This window comes from Leucopleurus acutus (assembly GCF_964270905.1).
Source record: "Leucopleurus acutus genome assembly, chromosome: 10".
Taxonomy (NCBI): domain Eukaryota; kingdom Metazoa; phylum Chordata; class Mammalia; order Artiodactyla; family Delphinidae; genus Leucopleurus; species Leucopleurus acutus.
In genome coordinates, this window is record NC_139153.1 from 34,567,250 (window position 1) to 34,592,488 (window position 25,239).

The 25,239-nt window shown below is 43.0% G+C and overlaps 1 protein-coding gene across 1 annotated transcript in view; it reads right to left on the reverse strand.

The window, feature by feature from the left end:
* The window catches only part of CACNA2D3 (calcium voltage-gated channel auxiliary subunit alpha2delta 3), a gene marked incomplete at both ends in the record, with an annotated part of 784,748 nt that overhangs the window by 58,088 nt on the left and 701,421 nt on the right, over nucleotides 1-25,239 (reverse strand). Inside the window, 5 exons of the mRNA XM_082847776.1 lie at nucleotides 1,363-1,438; nucleotides 13,712-13,782; nucleotides 17,197-17,259; nucleotides 23,619-23,663; nucleotides 24,951-25,012. Of these exons, the coding sequence (XP_082703902.1) occupies nucleotides 1,363-1,438; nucleotides 13,712-13,782; nucleotides 17,197-17,259; nucleotides 23,619-23,663; nucleotides 24,951-25,012 (317 nt within the window). The remainder of the gene's footprint in view (nucleotides 1-1,362; nucleotides 1,439-13,711; nucleotides 13,783-17,196; nucleotides 17,260-23,618; nucleotides 23,664-24,950; nucleotides 25,013-25,239) is intronic.

The following is a 25,239-nucleotide window of genomic DNA, read 5'->3' on the forward strand; positions in this document are numbered from 1 at the left end:
GAGGTCAGACCATAGGACAGTTTTGTGTCTTTGTATGTACCTGCCAGGATGGGTAGTGACATTTCAGTAGTCCTCCACAGTGTGGGAGGAGAGAATGAATAAAGGGATTAAGGAAGGAAGAGGGGGAGGCACAGGGGCAGCTCACCCTGAGGCCCGGGGCGGGGCCAGGGCGGTGGTGGGGGGGTGGAGGGGGGCTTGGCTGCTGCAGTGGGAGGAAGATACTCAAGCATTCCCTGCCAGATGCTGGCTCAATGCAGGGTAAACAAAGGGATTATGTAAATACAGGATTAAAAAATTTTAATGCACATTAGCATTCAGAAGGGTAAAGCCATTGAGCTCTTAAGCCTAATGATAAAAACATATCTTGGGAACATTTTAAGTCTGGAAATACTCATGCTAAGGCTAGGGAAGCTGGGTTTGGAAATATATGTTGATTCTCACTAAAAAGTGGTATTTTTCAAATCGTCCCATTTTTAGTTCCTAGTTGCCTCTCAGAAATGTCCCAGCTCAGAATCATTCCTTGCTCCCTTAGTGTAGGAGAACCGTGTTAATATTTGGTTTTTAATATTTGGTTTTTAAATAATCCCCTTGCAAGATCTTACATCTGTAAATGAGAAGGTGTATATTTATATTTTAAAACCAAAACGGCTCTTAAATTTTGTGCTTCAAACCAAATTTTAGGTTGATTTTTTGGAATTTACAAAATGATAACATGTAAGGGTTATATTTATACCCGTATGTCAGACTATGTTGAAGTATCTGTATCTGTTTTTTCTGTGTTTTCAAGTTATTGGTGACCAAATTTATATTGCTTGCACATTGTAAATTATATTTTTAAACTGGGGGTAAATTGTCACATTTAATTTCTGGTGATCTGAAAGCCAGTTTCTAATGATACAAAGCTATGTTGATTGATCCTCAACTGTGACATCATGGATGGAATCTGCTCCAGGGAAAATGATGTTAAAAGTAGCAGCATGATTAGAGCAGAGAATCTGATCAAAATGTGAATTTGGGCATAGGCTAACAGCTCTATTACAAACTAAAAGAAAGGTTTCTGTTGAACCAAACCAAATTCTCTTTTATTTGAGAATGAGGGAATTGACAAAACTTCTCCCCTTTTCTATCCAACAAAAGGATGGGGGGTTGCTGCATTAATCCATCAAATACTTTAGACCTGGTTATCATACACACAATCACTGGATTTGGGTTTAAACAGAAGTGATCTTCTTGACTTGACACATTTAAATATTCATGGTTTTGAAACAGATAAACTTGATGACTCCAAAGAAACAGATATGCTCACATGCAGGGACAGACAAAAACATGCAGTTGTTTTCTGAGTGACTGCACTGTACTTACATCCAGTAGACCATGGGCACCATCGCTGCTCTCCTTGTTGGCCCTGCACATGGCTTGATAGTCATAAAGGGTAATTCTATAGAAGAGAATGGAAAGGAGCTTCACTAAATGGGAAAACACGAGAACCAGATGATGCTGTGGACCAACCAGCAAGGTGAACAGTCACTAACACCACCAGCCAGTGCAGCAGTGACAAGCACAAGTCAAGGCAGGCCTAACAAGGGTGACAAGCAAGGGACACAGCAAAGTCCAGGACTGGAGACACAGTCATGTCACACTTGGAACTTAAAGAATAAAGGGAATAAAGGTACCGTTGGGATGGAGGGTTGGGAGAAGAAACCCCCCAACTTGACCAAATAGTCATTTTGGTTTGAACAACGATGACTTGCATGGACCAGGATACTCCAGAGAAAGATGCTCTTTTAAACTGAATTCTGGGCCCCTGATGAAATCCACATGGACCATGTCTGCAAGGTCAAGGAGAGCTGGGAAGGGCCACTTTGAGTTAAGAAATGGCAGGATCCTCTGTCTCTTTTAAGCACGAGGAAATAGGCTTGGACCAAGATAAAGCCAGCACTTTGACAATTTGTTGGAAACCAGCTGGCTCATTGGTTGTTAACCCCCTTCCATTACCACCACCATGGTAGTGAATATATGTATACTCACTACTAAGTATGCTTTCGAAAACAGTGCAGTTTATGAAACAGGAAAATGGACGTCTTTTTCTCCCTTGGTGATAAAAATACAGCTCTCCTCCCAGTTATGATCTTTACTCACTTACAAAGATGTTTTACTTTATAATTTTTACAGATATTTTACTTTCCTATTAACACCTTTACAAAGTAAAAAGAATGGCAATTTCCAGCAGCAAGTTAAGAGCTTTTAGATGGAGCGAACACTTTATCCCAAAGGAGACGGGCATTTCGTCCCTCCCCCAAGCTCCTCTTCCCACTATTCCTGGCCCCCCAAAGGAGAGACACTTAAAGTCCAGCCTGAGCTATGTTAACAGCTGCCAGATGACATGTTAGTACTGTAATACATGAACTCCTCAATGACTGGAAGGAATTCTCCCTACAGGAATACCTTTCTGAAATAATACAGTGCGTAATGTGAAGCATACTTAACACTGTGCTGGAAATGTACACTAGAATAGAAGTTCCATGCTGCAGGACTGGGGTTGGATCTGTTTCACACCTAGCACAGCACCCAGCATGGAGAAGGTGTTCCAATTTAAAAGGTTGAATGCATGAATGACTGCCTGATTGCATGAATCTTGAATAGTCGATGACACAGCTGAGACTGAAGAGGTCAACTGCAAAATGTGATGTGAAGGCTTTCCCCTCTAGACAATAAATTAGAGATCTCACACACACGGATTAAACCAAAGAGCATCTATGGGCACCAAGTAGGAAACTGGCCACTTGACCAAATTGAGATGGAAACCAGCTCCTGACCAGCACCACACAGGCATTATAGGCAGCAAAGCCCAAGAGGGTACCAGTGTCACACAATCTCCTGGAAAGTCCCCCAAAGCCCCTTCCTCTTCAGGACATTTCTAGTCTTGCTGACTGTCCTCTGGTTTTTTTCCTCCCAGCAGATGCAAGCAGAACCAGTGTATACTGAGACAGAAATGAAGCCTATGAACTGGCCAAGTGTCTGGCTCAGGGAACTCCCTGAACAAAGTTCTCACAGAAACGCTCATCATTGACGCGGCCCTGACACGAATTCAGCCACAAAATCAACTGCAGGCCAGGATGGACAAGTCTAATTGGCCCCTGACTGGCCTACCACGTCACAGTCTGCATCCTCAACAGCGGATTTCGGCAGGTGCCCCGGAAGGGCTTTCTAGGATTTGGCAAGAATTATTATTAGCTTTATCCTTTTCCTACTGCCCAACTCTATCTCTGCAGCTGGAATTTGGGTCAGAGCTGGTGAGAGGCAGCATGGGTTGAGTGCGACTTGAGTGTGTTTGGGGTCTTGTAGACATGGATGCACTGTGGCCTTGGCTTAAAAGGTTGGTTCTGCCATTTATAATAGCAGGTTGCTTCTGAGGCTTTATTTTTTCATTTATAAAGTGACTTCCAGAGATGTTCTCAGATTTAACTAATCAGTCATGTGAAAGTATACTGAAATATACTATGCAATGTGCTAGCCTTGTTATGACAGAAGGCCTAATTTTGTTCTTTGCTAGATTTTTGACTCTTAAGGCTACACTATTCCCAAAGGCCCAAGTGACTGGTAGTGTGACTTAATGATTAGCAAGCTAGCTTTGAAGTCAGTGACCTGAGCTCAAATCCTAACTCACCCACTTATTACAATTCTTTTTAAGCCTCTTTGTGCCTCAGTTTCCTCATCTGTAAAATAGTGAGAATAATGGCTGCCTTATAGGGTGGTCGTGAGGATTAAGTGAGATTATACACATGTACTGCCTTTAGCACAGTGCCTAGTACAGAGGAAGCATTCAACAGAAGGCAGGGCTGCAGCTGCTGTTATAACTTATTAGTCTGGTTTTCACTGCCATTATTAATTAATGCGGGTGGTGTTAAATGCATTGGGAATTGACTCAGGCTTTACCCAGCTGGCTGGAGGATGGGTAGGCCTCCTGGTTTTCTTAGCTCATTGGCATATATGATGCAATGTAAAATTCACACTTCTTACTGAAGTAACAGACACCTTCAGAAGTCATGCTGGGGTTATCAGCAGATGATGCGGCAACTTCTGTCCATGAGCTTCATAGCTGAGGACAGGGTAACAACAGCTAATGTCTACTGAAGTCTATTTAGCAACTGTGAGCAAGGTACTCTTCTAAGCATGTTCCTACAGGAGAGATTCTAATCATCCCCATTTCACACAGGGGCAAACCAAATCTCGGCTAGCCTAAAGATGTGCCCAAGTTCACACACCTAACAAGTGGCAGAGCCAGAATTAGATGGGGGTCATGCTGAATCCACCTCACTCTGCCTTCTGCTCAGTAGCAGGTTCTAGGAAATGCTTAGAATTCAGCCCTGTGCCCCAACCCAGAGTCTTATTGGAATGTCACAGGGAATGCTACCCAAGATAGGGTCTCATAATCAATATCCAGAATCAACTTCCAACCCAAGCTGAGGTGCTGTGACGGGGTCACCAGACCAGGCTGGACTAGCTGGCCAGGCTAGTGAGAGCCCCTTGTCATGGTAACCACCATGACAAACAGATGGCTGGAAGCTCAGGATTCTCCTGGGATCATTTTTAAAGGCTCCAGTTTACTTGTTGGGTCCAAACTCAATTGCTCTAGGGCAGCTTCCAGGCCAGGGTTCCTGCCTTTCATTTCACAAATAAGCTTTCCTGATCTGATTGCCACTGAGGAGGTTACAAAACAAACCTTCTCTCTCTTCTCCATGCTTAGGCAGCTTTAACTAGATGTTGCAGAAAGAGAGACTTCCAGATTGTTGCCCTTTTTGAAGTGATTTTGTTACTGTTTTAAATAACTCCATTTTGTGGCTACCTGTATCCTGTTCGGCTGATTATAGTTAAAGAACATGATAATTGCCTGCTTTCTTTCGGGTCTAAAATAAGCCCTGAGCGTCTCGTGCCCAGCCCAAGATTGCTGCTGCACTGCTGCACTCAGCAGCAGGAGTTTATTCTTATTACAGATAACATGCCTTAATCCCCATGACATCACCACCAGGCCACGGCAACCGCGGGCTGCTGGGGAGACCTTATCATTAACATCTCTGTGCTCCCCAGATGGGTCTCTTTGAAACTTTGACAGAAGGCAGATACAGTCTCTGAAGAAGAAACCCAAAGCAATGCAAACCAAGCATGGGCAACCCTATGTATCCTGTACTAGGTAGAGTCTCGGGTGTCAGGCTCGTGACATTAGGAATTGCTTAAATCCATTTTGCTGACTCTTCTCTTTTCCAACTAGACAAAAATCACGACCAAGAAAAAGATTTCTTCTAAAAATTAGAAGGTTGAATTTCAAAGGCATGAGTTCAGCTAATTTAAGCTCATTAGTAACAGTGGGGACCAGCATTTATTAAACACCTACTTTGTGCCCATGAGGCCAGGTACATTACCTGCAACGACTCTAACTCACTTTGGCTAAAAATTTGCCTCAAAACCAGTCTTGAAACAGCTTAATGTTTGCAAATATGGCCCTAAAACAGGACAGGGAGGCATCTGACATAGAGACCCGCCGAGGGACATATTTAAGCAATTTTGAATCAAAAAGTATGAGAAGCAAAGGTGACTCACTAGGGTAGCATGTAAAAATATGTATCCTTTGTTGAGCTATAAAATGTGTTCTCTGGGGCAGTTTTCAACTTGCAAGTGTCAGGGCATGGAGCAAGAACACAGGAAATTCTAAACCAAGGGATTGTCACCATGGGAAGTTTACTCATTCATACATCTTAGACAGCCAGGAGAATGGAAAGCTCAGTCTGTTCCATCTGAACACTAATAGTAGATCCAGAAGGAGCTCTCCCGTCTCTCCTTTTTGCCTTGGTGGCCAATCTCTTCTTACAGAGATTGTACTGTTCTTTATGATCAACACAGAACATCTAACACAGCAGAGGAGGTGAGTTGAAGGTGCCTTTGAACGCTCTGATGGAAAATCGCTAAAATAAATGTAGTTAATGAGCACCCATCATTAGAAGAGAATAAGTGCCATAAGGCTGCACCAGCTGGAAGCCCAGCACCTAGCGTATTGGGGCCACTCAGGGTCCAGTGCAGAACCCTGAGAGGGGAGCCTCACTCATTCTATAGATTAAGCAGAGGGTCTATCAGCCCCAAATGCTTTTCATCAACAGGTGCTGAGACTATAAAAAGAAACAAAGTCACAGATACTGACCACATCAACATCTCACCCAGGTAATAAAAGCAGTAACAATAAGAAATAATCGATTACTTTCTGCCAGTCAAGTATTATCTCTGATGTCAAGGGCATGGAGAGGAAACTAAGGCTCAGGAGATGAAGTTACTGTGGCTCTCCCAGCCAAATTTGCTTCAATCCTGGGGCACAGGATAACATGCACAGGTGCCTAGTAGGTGCACCTAGCCAGTGGCTTGTCTGCCCATTCAACTACGCCTTCCATGAATATTAGCTTTCCGTGTTAAACTGAAGGGGAAAATGCAATTATGATTAAATCCCACGTAGAAAAGGCTAAATTTCTTTTGCTTCTTTGTTTGAGTAAGATACAGAAGGAAACAGCTAAATTCTGCTTAGGGAATGAGTGAATGCAAAACCCACTTGAGGCAGGAAACGTGGGTGCTAGAGGAGCATCCTTGGGCTCTGCCAAATGCCTGGCACCATGTGTACATTTCACAACAACTGCACCATGGTAATGCCTGAGTTGCGCTTAGCACAGTGTGCGGCACACAACTGAGGCTCAGGATGTTAGAACCTAGGGATGTTGGTGTTGCCAGTGTCATTACGATTAGTCAAACCCAACAGGTGTTATCGAGTGCTCCTGCTGTCATTGCCTGGGGTCAGACATCACTGACAGATGCATTAGATGGTGGCTATGACCATTTGTGTTCAGGACTGCACGGGCATGTGGGGTGTGGAGAAAACTAGGAGTTAGGAATATAGCCTCATCTCTGGAAGGGTTTCAGAGTGGATGTCACAGGAAGCAGGGTTCAATAGTTAGAGGACTTGGGTGGTCTGAAGCAAACTGGGGCACGATGGATGTGGCAGAGGCTATCATAGTCTCCCGACAGCCATTCTCCTCTCGCAATGAGCAGAACACCGACTTTTTGATATGCACATTTCCCAGGTTCTTTTGTAGGCAGGTGAGGCCATGTGATTAAGCAGCAGTATTATATGGAAGCAAAAGTATTGTACGGGAGTAAGTACTTAAATAAAGAAAGAAATTTTAAAAAGGAATTTTACTTGGCCTTTTGGACCTCCTAGAATCCTCCTGCCAGCCTAGTTTGCAGAACTAATGGCTGCAGCTCAGCAGCTATCTTGGGTCATGAGGTAATCTTGACTTTAAAAGCCAACTTAGAAGGAGGTAAAGAAAAAAAAAAGATGTGGTCATGTGTCCATGATGACAACATGAGGCCCCCAAATTAGTACTTTCAGACTTCCTTCACATAAAAGAGAAAAAGACTCCTATGTTCTTTCCCACTTTGTTATTTTGGAATTGCCTATTATTTCTAGTAGAACCAACTACTAACCAATACATTGGACTTCAAGTTTGAAAGACTTCTACCTTCTCTCAAAGCAAAACAAGCACGAATATGAACAAATATCCCTGCAGAGAATACTTTAGTCTTCTCCAGCTATGGGAAAAGATGAGTGGTGACCAGGAAAACATTGTCTAGAATCTAGAATCCAAGAGACACGAGTTCAAATTCCATCTCCCCACACACTACTGTGGGTGAATTTGAACAAGTTACTAAAACACTTGAAGCCTCCACTTCCAGTTCCTCTTTTGTCAAATGGCAATAATGATAGTAGGTGTTTCATGGATTTGCCATGAGGATAGGTAATGCACGCAAACTGCTTGGAATAATGCCTTGCCTGTACAGTTGACCCTTGAACAATGTAGGGGTTAGGGAGCTGACCCTCGTGCAGTCGAAAATCCGAGTACAATTTGCCCTCTGTAAACACAGTTTCTTCATATCCACGGTTCCGCATCCACAGATTCAACCAACCACAGACCGTGTAGCACTTCAGTATTGACGATTTTAAAAATCCGTGTATAAGTGGACCCCCACAGTTCAAACCTGTGTTGTTCAAGGGTCAACTGCAATTATTCAATAATGAGACTGCAATAATTCAATAACTGAGACCTGCTGCTATTATGATGTAGATGACGGTGGCTATTGTTATTGTTGTGATTGGGGATCCTCAAGCAGCAGCTTTAGGGTTTTAAAGAGCAGTCCATTGGAATCCCCATGTTTCTGCATTCCAGAAAGTTTGGCCCAGAAACACACTTGTCCAAGCCAATCCGTCTTCTTGTTCCCTTCAATGCCACCTCTGACAAAGCATACTTCAGTGGACACAGCCAGGTCAACAGGAAGCCAAGAAGCCATTACATTCCTTACATGAGTTGTTGAGTATTAGACATCGGTGGAGCAGTCGGTATTAGAGCAGCCATCCAAACATAACAGACTTCTCCTCTAACACTCTCTGGATTCCAAGGCCAGGGCATTCGCTGAAATGTAACGCAATCACCAAAGACAGGGAAAGCTCCAGTCACCCGCCATGGAGCCAGTGCAGTTCCATCATATGGAGACAGGGGTAGAAGTGGTCCAAGTCTTGAATCCTACCTGACGAGACACCTTTTTAGAAAGGCAATTTAGAAGGAGCCGCCACAGGGAATTCTACACAAGTTGACTATGTTAATGAATGTGTAGGGGGTGAGGTGAGGAGGACGTTCACCAGGCCCCGCAGGGAAAATACGAATGGCCTTGGAGGGGTGAAAGCTCAGGCACGCTGCGCCACGCACATAAAACAAACAAAACAGAACAAAATGGAAGAGACACAACCAAGAGGGACAGGAATTCTCAGTAGCTCCCAAAGCAAAAACAAATTATTAGCAAGCAGTTCGTTTCTCTGCAAGTCAAGGGCCAGGTGTGCCCCATGGGTCTTTCCTTCCTCGAGCTTACTTAAATACACAAAGAACAAGGGAAGACCCTTTGGCAGAAACCACAAGGATATTTGGTAAAAGCACGCATTATTCCACTTAACCCTCACTGCAGGTACGAAAATCACTCTTTCAATTTCATCTTGCAGCAGAGAAAAATGAAATTATGGAGTTAAAGTTGCCAAAAGTCAGGCAAGTTCGAAGTTGGGCAGCACCTAGACTGGCACCTGGTGCGTTTAACTTAGTATTTCTTGACCCTGACTGCACGTGAGAATCACATGGATGCTTTTAAAAAGCATTAAAAAAAAAAAAGCATAAATGCCTGGGCTCCGTCCCCAGACAAATCTAGTATGAATCTCTTGGGGAACAGCTGGAGCATGGGTGTGTTTTAAGAGCTCTCCCGGGGTGCTAGCTGAGTCCAAGACCACAGGCCCACGCCCAACACTATGACTGCTGTGCAGTAACTACCTTTTCGGGGTCATTAGTGATTTAAAAAAGAAGAGAAGAAAATTAAAAAAGAAAAAAGATTTCAGACATTTGGAGCTCTTATCCAAGAGCTAATCTTACCTCCTATTTGTAGTAGCTTTGCAATTTGCAAAGCGTTTTCACTTCTCTTATTTCAGGTGATTCTCACAAAATCCCATCTCACCAAAATTCCTATTTTGGTGGCAAAGAAACTGAGGCCCAGAGAAACTGAGGAATCTGTCCACGGCCACACAGTGGCCATTCTGAGGCTCAACCTGAAGTCTTCATATTTCAAGTCCAGTATACCAAAGAGGCCCTATCAGGAATCTTGGACTCTGCTATGACCAGCTATATATGTTTTTTCTCACTTTTCCCTGGATATTTGACATTGAGTTCCATCACTGGGGGCAAGAAGGGGTGGTGAAATAAATGAATTACTGTATAATAAAAAATATTTTGAAGCTAGATTTTCTCTTAGTATTGTGAGAAGGGCAAAGTCACTGCCAAGGCCAGCAAGGAGAGCCATGGACTGTGGCTTTTGAAAAATATGAATACAAGGCTCTTACTGGACACGAACTTGAGTTAAAAGAGAAAAGCAGCTAAAATGAAAAGCCCTAAATGAGTCAGGGCCACTTAGGGAGTCCATTTACTTTCCATGGTAAGAATAAAAAAGCATTTCAAGTCCTCTGTTTGAAACACAAAAAGCTGACCTGGAATATGGTATCTTATGAGAAAATATCTTATGGTATCTTATGAGAAAATATGTGAAGCCTGGGGACATGGCTTTGATTTAAGAATTTATCAACTTCAGTCAAAAGAAATCTGGGTGATCTTATCACTCGGCTGGCCTCCATCCTGAAAGTTCTGTTTGCCCACATAAGTCACTGCTGGGCCAACATCCTCCTTGGCTATCCTTCACTTTGTCTCAAACAAAACTGAAGGAAGTTCCATGCACTACTCAATGTTACTGTACATAGAACCAGGTAAAGGGGAGAGGCTAGAAAATTCTCCCTGTGCTTAGACTGCAGGATGTTTGAATCCAGCTCCGTTACACAGAGACAAGTTCTTAACCTTTCCAAGCCCCATTATTTCCATCTATCAAATAGGTATATATATACCCAGATCCAGCTTCATGGGCACGTGGCCTGTGTAACTGGACAGAACCCTGCACTTAGAAGGGCTGCGTGCTTTGTTTAATGCTCTGCTGTTGCCATCTTGAAACTCTCAATAAGTTTTGAGCAAGGGGCACCACGTTTTCATTTTGCACTGGTCCTGTTTATACCCGTCTCACAAGTTGTTGGAAAGGACTGCAAGAAGTAAGATCTGCAGTTGCAACCTAGGTCTGGTATGTGGTAGGTGCTCTGGGAAGGTAGCCACTGCTACCTTCATTATTTTCACATTGCTGAGGCTATTGGTATGTTATTTGGCCCTGGGCACTACGTCATCTGTAAGTTGGATGGACAGAGTCAAGTCAGAGACTCAGCCTAAGTGACCAAGAGTGACCACTTCACCTCTTAGATGGTTTGCACATGCTGCTGAAGAACTTTCTCAAAGCTCCCTCAAGTTGGTAATTTGTTCACACAAATCAGTTCACACAAATTCCCTTCCTCCCACATGGCACTGTAGATGCACAAGTGGATGTTCTTTCCCTCTGATGGCACCTAAGTAGAATGGCCATCGGGTCACCAGGTAAGTGGCCAAACAATCAAGGAAAGAGTCCATGCCAAGTAGGCAAGCATCGCCTTGCTTTAGAGAGAGAGGCAGTGACTATGGTCCACTGGAGAGAGAGATAAATGGGAGGTTGATAAAGGGAGATGCTGTTCTTTACTTTGAGCTCTGTCTTTCTGAAGAAGATGGTTTGTAGGGCTCTTGTGTATGAAAGGCGTTTCTTCAGAAATGGGTGTAAGCAGACCAAATTAAGAAACTTTGTGCCAGGTTGCACTGTCCAATATGCTGAGATGAGATGTCTGCTACGTGAATGGATCCTGAGCTTTACCAGGGCTCAGCCATGTCACCAAAGCAACTTAACCTCCATGTATCCTGTGTTTGGGGGTGGGGTACAGTTTAACATGGTGCCTGACATCTGTCCCAGGGCACTGTTACTTCTGGCTACATCCTTTCAGTGCTTCTGAAATACAGATCTGCTCTGAATAAAAGGACTGTCAACCTTATTTTCTGAGTAAACCTGCTGGAAAGGGCAAGGGCCTGAACGTCTGAGTTCCAGGAGGACCTCAGTACCCCAACACTGGATGGAGACCCCATCACCAGGTGTCATGGGAAGCCCATTGTGAAATGTGTGAATGTAAAATTAAAGAAAAAGCGTCACCTAGTGCCAAGTAAAAAGCTAAGTCAAAGATCCACAACAACAAAAATCATAGCAGCAGCTAGCAATTACTGAGCCCTTAATATATGCCAGGCACCGTGTCAGAACTTTACGCTTATTATTGTCTCACTAACTCTGACAGCAACCTTTGCAAGTAATTATTATCATCATCTTCATTTTCCACGTAAGGAAACCAAAGTTTGGGGAGGTAACATGACTTATTCTAAGTCATGCAGCTAGTAAATGTCAGAGCCTGGATTTGAACCCAATCCATCTGACTCCAAAACCCAAACTCTCATTGCTGTCCTGGCCTCATGAGGGGGCCTTTCAAAGAAGCCTAGGGGGTTTGTCAAGTAATTCCCAAATGACAGCAGTTGCTGTTAAAATTTAGTAGAGAGTCCCAGCACTCCTCTTTTCTCAAATATGCTAGCTACACTCTTGTGAAAGTTCTAAATTCATGTCAACTATATTTCACCCACATTAAGGAGAAGTCTAGGAATTTAAAATTCTGCTACAACCTTTTTCTTTCTCCCACCAAACTGTTTGAAAGGGATATCTAAGAGGGAAGAGGAAAAAAAAAAAAGTCATTTTGTTAAAAAAGTTGAAAAATATGCTTTCAAATGAGAAACATGTGTGTGCTTATTCTTCCTCTTTTGTCTCTCCCTACCCCCACCAAGTTGAAAACAAGCTAACACAATACAAATGTACATATCCACATAAAGATACAAGAAACCAGTGGTGCCCTGGATGGCAGACAGTCCAGCAGAGGAACCTGAGCCCAGCTCCAAGTCCAGTTTTCAAGCTTATGTACAATGACTCCTGGCAAAAGAAGGGAAAAAATGCACTTGAATTTTAAAGAGGGAATCGAGCAGGGGTGAACACTCAGGCAGGCTGGAGAGCAAGTGTGTCAGAGACTGCAGAAGTGCTGGAGTCATGCCATTTAAAAATATCATTTCTTGTTTCCTTGTTTCTGGCACAAACAAGCTACGGAATCTCAAAAATTGGGTCATCATTTTTGAATTCCCTGCTTTCAGCACAGCACTCAGTTGGTCTTATTGAGTAGCTTAAAAGTCTGATTTCCTGAGCTAACACTTCCTGGCCATTCAGCTGGGGGGGGGGGGTAATAAATTGCGGGGACTGTCTTTCCCACTGGCAACCAATGTGCAATAGTTCTCACAGGTAAGCCTAGGTCCATCCTTGCATTTCCTGATATCATATATTTAACAGCATCATATATGTCCAGGAAAGCACCACTAATAGACCACCATTCTCCCTGGGAGGCCAAGGGAAGGGAGAAAGGTTGACTCCTGGGGGGACAAAACTGGCCTCCTGATCTCGCAGGGTGATGATCTTTCTCATTGGCTTTGATGTTCCCAAAAGCGTGGCTGGCTTGCGCACAGGGGACGCGGGGCTGTGAGGAAATCATCCTATACGAGCTTCACTTAGGGTCAACAAGAGCCCTCACAACTCAATGGAGTGGTCCCTACCACCAATTTTAGCAATTCTAGCAACAGATTTAAACTTACCTCCATCTGGGAGCAGGTTTTGTGAACTTTTACATGATTTTCTAAAATTATATCGAGGCTCTAAACATCACTTCCCATCCCTGAGTTCCAGATTTCTAGCAAGCTGCCCCAGTTTGTCAGTGTGAGACAAGACACCCTCCTCCTCCTTTTGACCAGGTGAAAATGCTTCCTACTTCTCTGCAATCACTTGTTTCAGACCAACATAATCACCTCCCAGTGCAGGCTCTGACTTCAGGACCAGACTCTAATAAATGCTACGCTAAGGGAACAGGGAATGCATTGTGAGCTGAGTTTCTGAGACTCTTAACACTCATGCAAAAGGCATCGAATTTCAGAAGATCTTCTGGAGCATGAACACAGTCATGGGGTCAAGTCTGGGCTTGCTTTATTTGACCTTGGTTTGTTTTATTTTATTTAGGCAAACTTTCTCGGGGGACGCAAGGAACCATAAAATCCCTTACCTTTTAAAGGAGCCCATTGTTAACAATTTGTTCATCACAGCTCCCTCCACCTCACCAAAAAAGTCTCCAGTCTGCAGGGAAGAAAAGAAGACCCATGAGGAAGTGTAGACAAATAATGTGCCCAAACACCAGAGGAGAAATAAAAACGGACACACTCTGTGTCCTGGAGCTGACAGGGGCAAAGAGCAGGTTTTCAGGACTACTGTTACATAACAGCGGAAAAGGTCTTAATAGTCATGAGAAGTTATGGGATTACAGAGCAAACTAATAAGCAGATGTGAATATTCCAAATACATGGCAGGGGCGAGGGGGCGGGGTAAGGGTGACATTGCATAACACGTGCTGAGTGTTGTAATTAAAACACACATGCACACGTGTGCACACACATGCATACAAGCACACACGCATGCACCATTACTCTTGGATGGAGGGAGTAGGCATTAATCTGCTCTCAATCCCTTGTGATTAAAACACTACTTCATACAGACAGAAACAGGCTGTGAAAGGGCTTCCTAAGCAGTAATAAAAAGAATTGTTTATAATTCCTAAATGACCTGTTTGGGGATATATAGCAGTCTTCTTCATCGGCTCTATAAATTTCCTACAGCAGAGAATATGTCCTTTCTCTAAATTACTTTCTGAGGAACACCCTCATTTTGTCCATAGGCAGTTAATATGTTGACCAAGAATGAAGCTGTCCAGCCCTGCGAAAAGAAGGCTTGGCCAGTCAGACTTCCAATGGCCAACCCCAGCTCTGGGGCTGTCTTCAGGGCACTGGAGGCCTACCAGTTCTTCCCCAGCGCCAGGCTGATGCTCCTGCAAGTCCAGTTCTTGGTGCTGGCCGAGATTTGCCAACTCTGAATGGCGGAATGAAGGATTAACATCCTCGGGCATCCCTCCAGATTCCTGGAGCCACTATCATCAGTGTCCCAAGGGGGAGGGTGTATCCAATACAGCAGAACAGAGCTTGGAGCAACAGCCTTCCTCTGCCAACACCCTGGAAGGGGCCAGTGTAGATCAGTGGAGAACCCCCATCTGTACTGTGGGTGCTCTGAGGATTTATAGCTTATGTGGACGTGGGTGGACGGCATTACACTCAGAGCCCAAATTATATAAATTCCATAGGCTTTGTATGATATTAACTAAATCCTGATTCCATTACAATGCAGTGACCTCAACAAGGCTCCTAGGAGTTTTCAGGCAGAAAGGCACATACAGACTTCGCCAAAAAGTCAGAAAAGAGAGGAGGAAAGAAGGAAATGACATTTTCACTGACTGAAGGTCAAGCATTGCCTTTTTCACTCCAGGGACACTTGAACATTTGGCAAACTCTGTGGGTATGTGCTGCCGCTGGGAGCAAGAAGGACATTTGCATTTCTTGTGTGTAAATATGCCAGTATCAATGGAACTGGTTGTAAGATGAAGAAGAATTAGCCTAACTGGAGTACAGGAAACCAGACATCAAACAAGCTGAGGCAGGGCAGGCCCACAGGCTCCCTGGGCTATTCTATCCAGAAATGAAGCATGGATCAGGACCCACATGTAGTGGCCATGGCTTGGGAAAGGGTCACTATTTCAGTGGTTTACTTTGTTGGTTGGTCCAAGAATCACCACTGGAAGACATCATCATGTCCTTCCTCCCCCAGGATCAGGTTCCCACCCTCAGCCCTCCATGATTACGGCAGGATGACAGAGCTTCTCCTCACAGGGGACTGATTTGGTTTCTCACTCCTCCCAGACACACGGGCATATTACTATAGGCCTATGGCCAGTCCTGCTCCCAAGAGACTGGCCTTGTTTCATGGGCTCACCTTTCCTATCTAATGTCCATCAACTGTCCAACATCCAGTGATGTCCAGCATCTGAGGAGACCGTGTATGCGCAGCTTGAGTCTCAACTGTGTAACTGTCACCCACCAAAGGTGCATTTAAAATCTCACAACATGGGCTTCCCTGGTGGTGCAGTGGTTGAGAATCCGCCTGCCAGTGCAGGGGACATGGGTTCGATCCCTGGTCCAGGAAGATCCTGCATGTCGTGGAGCAGCTAAGCCTGTGCGGCACAACTACTGAGCCTGCGCTCTAGAGCCCACGAACCACAACTACTGAGCCCACGTGCCACAACTACTGAAGCCCGCGCCCCTAGAGCCCACGCTCTGCAACAAGAGAAGCCACCACAATGAGAAGCCCGCGCACCGCCACGAAGAGTAGCCCCCGTTCGCCACAACCGGAGAAAGCCCTCACGCAGCAACGAAGACCCAACGCAGCCAGAAACAATAAATAAATAAAATAAAATAATAAAATAAATAAATTGATAAAAAGAAAATCCCACAGTGTTCTCATAGATAAGAGGGGAAACTGAAGCGCAGTTCCACATGTTACCTGGAGCCCGTGTTCACAAATTAACAAGCCATTGAGCTTAGACACTAAGGAGTCATACTTAAAGGCAATTAATTAATTTATTAGGCATTAATGGGTCTATTGCACTGTTGACTATTAAAATATTTTAAATGAGACTTCATTATAAAATGCTAGTATCCTCAAATATTAGAATTAGAAGAAGCCTCCTTTAGTCAACCATCCTCCTTTTATAGAGCCCGCCAGGAGTCCCTGGCGGGTTAAGTGATGCACCCAAGATCCCAAAACTAGTTGAGGAAGAGAGTTTGCATCAGAAACCATCCGCCTCCACTTCTGGTGTTACTTTACTACACCACAGTGCTAAACTTGTCTGGATTTGACTTTCTTTTAACATGCTAATTTCATTTCTAATTGCAGAAAAAGTTGTCAGCCACCAAGTTTTAAAGGAGAAACCCGTGTTTCTCTATTAAAATGCTATTGATTTTAACTCTTATTTTGATTTCCAAATATCAGTGGAGCTTTCTTTGCTGAGCGCCCTAGCTTGGTTTCTTTCCATCTCTCCCTTCTGCCCCTGTACTGCACACAGCTCAATCAAATGAAAAACATTCTTCCTCTATATGTGGATTCTTGTCCCCCTGTGTTGAGAACCCAAGTTAATCCTTGAGCTCAGATAACTAATTTTTAAAAAGTCAGAACCAGAAAGAAAGCCATAAAGAATAATTACGTTGGCATACATAAATACATACATATATTTGTGTATATATATAAATTACATGTATATAAAGATAAAATATTAAAAGGAGGAAACCTCCTTAAAATTGCCCAAACTCTTTCAGGCACCTCCATGTCAAGGCAAAGAGTTCCATAAATTGAACATTTTATGAGTGAGGGAGCAGACCCTGGGCTCTGCACCCCTCCCCACCTCTCCTCTCCGGAGGTAAAATCTCTTCGGGGCCTGCTGAGAAGTAGGCTGTGACATTCTTAAAGGGATGGAAATAAGGTTTTATAATCTCCTGCTATTACCTCTTAAATACAGATCATGTCTCAAAGTTTCAACACCATAATTTGTTCCCCCAGACCCAAGCACAGTCTGGGATCCTTACTCTGAGTAGGTAGAAATTTCTCACTCACTTGTGTGTAGTCTTCAGACACCAGAATAAATCCATTATTGTCTATGAGGTAACAGTTCACAGTCTAGAAAATAAAAACACCACAGTTTCAACTTTGGGTTCTCAGACTGCTTTTACACGAAATGACGTACTTCCAACCTGAGAGACACCTATTTTAGGCTGTTTTGGGAGAACTGGAAATGCCTGCTGGCTCTAGGAGTTAAGGCTATGGTTAAGCTAACCCCAGCACTTACTCTTCAAAACTAATTAACAAAAATAAAACACGAAGCAAGCCTTGAACATCCCCGATTAGGATAAAAAGAATATACATTTTAAAGTTATGCATTACAGTTTATCTTCCTTTTCAAAAATTTTTATGACCTGAATAATATTTCCCAGGAACAAAGTGTCCAGAGGCCCCCGAGCCTGTATTCATGGTGGTTGAAGTACGGCCTGTTTTGAAAGCAAAACGCCAGCACAATGCCATTACTTTAATGATGTATTAATGAAAACACCGTGTCAGCTCAGAAGACCATCAGGGGACCAGGTAATATTTTTTAATTTGTTCATAGACTTAGGCAGGAGGGAAGGGGCAGAACTTCTGTTAAAGGGTCCCCTCAGGCCTCCTAAAGGTTTTCAAACTGTGTTTTTAATTGGGAGTTGGATTTGGGGGCAGGGCTGTTAGCTTTTGGTAGCTCAGATTTATAAATTGTAGCAAGGTAAGCCCAAACCTCTGCTTCCCCCACGCTACTTTAATCTCAAGTGAATGATCTGCTACAGGCTAAGTCTTAATTACAGTGCTGTGGAGTTTAAATTTAAGGTTTAATTCCGTCCTTGATGTAACTCAGTTTCTATTTATTGCAGCTTTACATACCGACTGCAACATTTAATTTGTAACATATCTTTACCCTGAGCTAAATTCCCCTAGCTCCAGACCACTGCAGGGCTGGTGTTTTCTGGGACATTTACCTATCTGTGTAGTCGATTTTAGTGAGGCACAAAAGTACAGCAGTAAGTTGGTCAGAAAGATGCATCCTTTATTAGTAGGCAATGGTGGAGAATCGGCAGAAAATTAAAAGCCCTGCTAGCATCTTTTAGAAATGAGTCGGCTGCTTTGGTGAGCAAGCGTTTCTCTTGGTTATCCCAAGGGGCCAGATGAATGACTTGGTCACACTCTTGCTATTCAAAGAAGCTCTTAGCTGCAAGGAGACTACTTTGTCCCTGGTGGTAGTCTTGACAAACATCCTCCTTTTTTAGGACACAGCACTATGAAAGCACTCATAGAGTTCTGCTGTCCAATATGGCAGCCACGAGCTACATGCAGAGTTAAGCGTAATTTTAAGTTAATTGGGTCATATCAGACAAATCTATACCCTTGTTTATTTGAGTATCCTGATTGTCATTTTGCAGATATAGACCCTGATGCAAAGGGAGGTTAACCTCCTTTCAGTCATACATGTTGAGCATAGAAGTGGCCTCCATATTAAAATACTGACTCTCCAAATCCTTGCAATTGCATAGAGATCCAAAGTCATCATAACTCACCCTCTATCCCTAATTATAAAGTGAGTGCCTACTCAAACATCCCTAGCCAACTGGTATTGCTGCTATTAGACCTATATCTTTGGTCAATCTCTGTTCATCTAATGTTGTAAATATTAGACAGTACAAAGCAAACAGATTATAAAATCAACTGAAATCTTCGGAAAGAGGCAATATTTCATGAAGTCCATGAAAGTGATATTGGAGATCAGCTCCAATCACACAGGAAGCCGTTGGCACATTAGCATCTGTCAGAGGTAACACATGAAGAAAGAAAACATCACCACAGATAACATGAAAGATGCTTCTGAAGAGAATAATTTCAAAAGCAAGGGACTAAGAGAAGCTCCTGGGGCAACTGATCAAACTCCACTACATTTGACCTTCCTTGTGATCACTCTGAGAAAATCAAATATAAAGTGAAGGATTCTACATTGTGATTTTTATAATTTTATCAGAAATATTATACTCCCTACTCCCAAACCAAATGTGTCCTTTGTTTATAGAATTAGAGTATGACTGCAATTATAATTTAAATTCGTTAAATAAAATAAATGTATTTTCACCATTTCCACTTTATTTAGAGACAAAGCTTCACTGAAATGTTTCATTATTTGCCATTAATGTTTGTTTCTTTCCCCACCCTCATTTCTTGGAAATGAGGACCTCTGTGCTCCTTATAATGGCCAGCACTGGGTGGAATTAAGGTTGGATTGGCCATTAGGAGACTCACTTCTCAGGTATCCACCTTTGCTCCTACTCTCTTCTGGTGTGGAAGGCACAGAGGGAAGGCATCTGTAAGAAACAGATATTGCCAACACTGTGATTGACAAATCACTGAGAAAATCACAGGTCAGAAGCAAGGATGCTGTGTCATTGATGTAGAATTGGGTCCCTTAATCTGAAAGGTGTCATTTAGTTTTCATTATAGACAATATTGCCATGTTAGGTATATTTAGTCTCTGTAAAGACTTCATAAACAGACCTTCCTTGATTAAATTATCGGGAAGTATGGTGGAATGGAGTAAGGCCACTGGAGTAAAGCGAGCAGGGTACTGGGTTATGAAACAGGACAGAATTAGCCAGATTCCAGTCTGATAAATTGTTTTCTCTGTCTCTTTACAATAAATGGCCAGTCACCTTCTCCATACTCCCTCCTCCAGTAAAAGTAAATAGAGGAGATATTTTCTCAGCTTTCCCTCACTATGCTACTTCTGCCCCAAATTAGATACTATGCTACTTTGTATCTCTAGGCTACTTTCTACTATGCTACTTTGTATCTCTCAGAAGGAGTCTGCCCAGAGCCCTGTCCCAAGGGTAGACTGACAGGCTGAAGGGCTTGGGGAAACCAGGAGCTCTAAGTTTTGACAGATATTGTAAGCAACCACTCCACAGCCACCTGTGACAAAACATGTAAAGATGAGGTTGTTTGAAAAATGCAGAGACAAAGACAGAGTAGGTGAGAGAAGTTGTCTTTTTTTAAAAAGGTATCTTTCCTCAACTACTTGATGACTCAGTATTGCTCAGAGAAGTCCTATTCCAGGCCACAAAGGCAGGTCAGGTAGATATCTGAGGTTTAGAGCCCCAAACCAGGCCATGGGAATTGGGCAGTCACAGATAGAAAGGAAAGCTGGGGAGAAAGTGTACTTGGGGGTGAGAAACACAGCACCACGCCTGTGTTACCTGGAAGGTTACCTGTGTTACCTGAGGCTAAGATACTAGCTTGAGAATCGGAGACTTTGACACTTGCTATCAGTGTGACCTTGAGCAAAGCCTTTTAACACTCCCAGTCTCAGTTTCCTTATCCGAATGATGGAGAGAGCAACAGCTATTTCAGAGGAGTGGTGAGAAGATTAAGTAGGCCAGTGAGTACAAACTGCTGAGCACAGAGCAAGGTGCATAGTGAGTACCTGAAGGACTTGTGCTTGTGTCTATTCAGCATATGATGTTTATTGGTTACCTACTGTGTGCCCTCTTTATAAGTATCCTACTGCTGCAAATTGAGTTTCTCAGAAAGGGAAGTTGTTACATAGTTTATAGCAAGAGGCTGGGGAGGCAAGTCAGCTGATAAGTGTGTGCGCTCATCTCCCCTGCTAACCAGTTAGCTCCTGGAGGACAGGGGCTATTTCTGACTCTGCTTCCCATTGACTCCCCGGGTGTTGGAGGTACCAGGCACATAAGGAGGGCTCAGTAAACGTGTCTTGAAGGAATGAGTGAGTGTGTGAGAGGCTGCCTCTTAGGTTCTGAAGTTAACGTTCGCCTTGGGTGGAATGGAGCTCCTTAAAGTCGTCAGTCAGGCCCATGGCCAGGCCCTCCATGAAGATGGATCTACAAGCCAGGAAGACATCTGGCCATACCGACTCCACCCACTGGCCCAGGGCACTCTAGCCAAGGCCCAGGGAGGCCATTGTTGGGAGAGACAGAGGGGCTGGAGTGGATCCAAGGCAAAGCATGTCTGATAAGTCTGTGGGAGTTGGGCCAGGTCTTCAGTACAGAGGAGAAGCCAGAAGCATGTGAACTTAATGAGCCCCCACAGCTGTTTTTAATGGGGACCTGATCACTCGAGGGCAGTTCGAGGAGTGGAGGGACATGGCCTCAAAGACTTAATTAAAAGCTATGAAAGGGGAATGACACGTGGAAAGAGTCTGCTGAAAGGATGGAAAGGGGCCTGGCTTTTCCATTTAAAACGATGTCAACTGCTTGCCTGAAGCCAAAATTTAGAGTCAAAATGGGAAATGGATGATAGTTTCAAAGTGCAAAATGAGCATCAGATCAAGTTCAGCAATCCAGCAAATTCCATGCTTAATTTTCAAAGTGTGTGAACTTTTAAAATGATATTTGAATGGGGGTCCATCCCAATGGCTGCTAAAGGAGATCATTAGTAGTGAGGAAGCCATGCCCAAGTGGAAACTGTCATTGCCTGAAGTGTATATGTGGTTGCCGTCTGAGGTTTTAGGTTCAGGTGAGCCACTACTCTAAGGGAAGAACACGTCTGCAGACGTTTTTGTTTGATAGCTAATGTTTACTGAGTGCTTACCATTTGCCAGGAGCTGTGCTATACAGTTTTCATATATTATCTCATTCATCTTCATCATTACTCTGTGAGGTAGGTGTTTCTACCCCCATTGTATAGTTGAGGAAACAAAGGCAAGGCTTATTACTGTCAGAGTCACAGTTTGAAGCTATTCTAACTCCATAGCCTATACCTTTAACCACTATGCTAGACCACCTGTGAAATCAGTTACTGAACAACTAATATATATTGTATGTTTTGAAGTCTAAGTGGGAATCCATTTCCACTTATTTCTATATATGAGAATGCACAGAGGCAGTGTGGGTTGTAGGAACACTGCCTCTAACTTTATTCATCAAATTATTCAACCAACTATTCATCCATCCACCCAACCAATCAACTAGAAACCAATCAATCAAACAACCCAACTATCCAAAACACCATCAATCACACTAGCCAACCAACCATCCATCCAGTCACCCAACTAACCAACCAACTGTCCTCAGTTCCTTTACCACAAATAGGGATTAGTAATTGTACAAGTAAAGGGCTTAACATAGGGCCTTGTGACACTGATTAATCAATATTATTGTTGAGCTGAGTTGTCTTGAGCTGAACACTCCAGTAAGACAATTAATGCCTCAAAGACAGAGGAGAGCTTTGAAGCCACTTGACTATCCTATGAATGGCATCCCCAAACTTACTGAAAGGGTGTTGATCATAAAACATCATAGGGTACTCTTTCCTACAGGAAAATTATTTTTGATCTGATGGTCAGGAAAAATTGGGGTTTTGCTGAAAAGATGATTGATTAGTTTTTACTCTTTGGATAGTAACTCATACAGCAATTATTTTATTTTATTTTTTTAAACTGGCAGCCAGATCTTCGGGGACTGAGCATTTTGTACTTTAGCTTCACCCTGGACTCCCCTTTATATTTCTCTACTTGTCTTTGCTTCACCTACTTTTTGGAAATATACTTCTAATCTATGTTTTCTGAGTTAGAATTACGTTTGGTTAGGATTTCTTTAATCCCTGTGGTAACCAGAAGGAATATGAATGTGTGATCATTTATAAGTTCCAGTTTATGTATTGACTAATGGTTTGGTTGACTCAGAGAGAGGAAGGCCGCCTAAGCCAAAGTGAAAGGCCACTTCACACCTGCTTGATCCAAAATGTGGGGCAGAAGATACATGGGATTGGATGCTGTCAAAACTTAAATCTGATGGACAGACTTAGGACAGTGGTAATCTTTTTTCTTCTATTGCTCATGTGTGGAATTCAAATTCCTCCTCCCAAGATTGAGGGAGAGGGAGAGAGATAAAGAGAAAGAAAGAAGGGAGGGAAAGGGAGTTGTAGGAGGGAAGCATTATGCTAGAATGCAACATTCTGAGTTTTCAACTCTTAGATTTTTGGCTTATTACATGAAATTAAGCAAGTCATTTTATTTCTCTGATCCTCAGTTTCTCCCTCTGCAAAATGGGTCACATATTCCTATCCATTTCATTGGGTAGTTAAGAAGATGAAAAGAGGTACCATATGGGGAGAAAACTTTGAGAGTTGTAATATGAGTTTCAAATGGCAGTAATTTGTATCGTTTTTTATAAAATGCCGAAGTCCCAGTAGTGCTGTTCGTGGGACATTTACATCACATTTCTCCAGCTCTCATAAACTATCTGATTGGGAGAAGAAAGAAAAAGAAAGAAACAAAGCAAATGTCCTTGGGTTTTTGGAGATTGGTCCAGAGCAATCTGTTAGACCTGGCTCTGTGAGACATTCCCCCTGTGAGAAAACACCCTTAGTCATCCAGCCACTCCACCACCACCCGCCTCAGCCCCTGCCACCCCCAGCTTGATTAGGGCAGACACAGGGCCAGGAGGCCACCATACCTCATCATCACAGCTGATAGAGCATTTGCCATCCAGAGAGGCGCACTGTGGGGTGAGGGGGAAACAAAAGGAAACGTGTCATTTGGACACACCAGCACCTGCTATGACTGCCACTTAGTTACTCAAGGACAGCCTATCAAAGTCCTAGCCTGTTATGTAAATTTCATCCAAATTTCATCCAAAGGGAATGTACTCTCTAGGATGAGTACTAGCTCTAAACAGTAACATAAAAGACAATTTGGGGACTTCCTGGTGGCACAGTGGTTAAGAATCCGCCTGCCAATGCAGGGGACACGGGTTCAAGCCCTGGTCCAGGAAGATCCCACATGCCCCGGAGCAACTAAGCCCGTGTGCCACAACTACCAAGCCTGCATTCTAGAGCCCGTGAGCCACAACTGCTGAGCCCATGTGCCACAACTACTGAAGTCCATGTGCCCAGAGCCCGTGCTCCGCAACAAGAGAAGCCAGCCCGCTCACTGCAATTAGAGAAAGCTCGTGCAACAAAGACCCAACGCAGCCAAAAATAAATAAATTTATTTTTTAAAAAAGACAATTTTGGGGTAACAGGGCCCTTTTTCATTTTAATTTATGTTGTCCATTTTAATTTATGCTTCATTCAATATTGATGTCTTTTTAAGCCCTCAAATCTTTGAGTAACAAGAAATATAATTATGTATTCATTTAATTTTAAATTAACCCCCAGTGACTTTTTTTTAAAACTCCTGTCTGTGTTCTTGGTACATAGTATCCTAAAGTATCTTCATTTAAGAAATGATATACCATTTCAACATTTAGAATTGGACAGATGGAGGCAAATTATGTGTTGCCATTTCTACTGAATTACTGAACAAATACCACTGAGATTACTTAGTACAGAATGTATAGTGCAAGTAAAGAATGTTCCCAGATTATCCAAGGCAGAGAAGCCCTTGGCCAAAGAAGGCATGCTTAGTCTAACCTAGTTATGCAAAAGCCTTCAAAAGAGATTCACAAATAAGTAATTGGGCACCACAAGATTAAAAGAAAGTCACTATGAAAATCTGCAAAAGTCCCCAATACTTAGAAGAAACACTTCTCTTTTAGAAGGTCACTAGTTTGATCTCACAATTACAACTGTTGTAGGAGCAAATTCCCTGCTTTCCCAGCATGTGGTGTCTAACACGCTGTCAGCCCTTTACTTTGCAGTGAAATGAAAGGTAATCTGAGCAGCCCAGCAGTTCATTTTACAAATATTCATCGGAAATCTGGCACTTTTAGGCTCCGGGTACTCAAATGTGAACACCTGTATAATAACAGTGTCGCTAATGCTTCAACATGCTGATTATAACTTACCTGTCTGCTGGCAGTCCAGAACTTCCTTTGGAAAAATTCAAGTTTCATCTGAATGCCTACAGCTTGGACAAATTATAAATAGAACATGGCATTAGAGATCTCTTTACACAATTATTTAAGATTATCATTGAAAATTATCTGTCAAGATAAGATGCTGATGTAAGCATATCAGATAAGAACACTTAAAAACTAAATTTACAGTGAAGCATACAACTAAAACATTTTATCTTTCAGGTAAGGAATTTTCAAGGTTACCTGTACTCATAGAACTCTTGACAGAACAAACTGA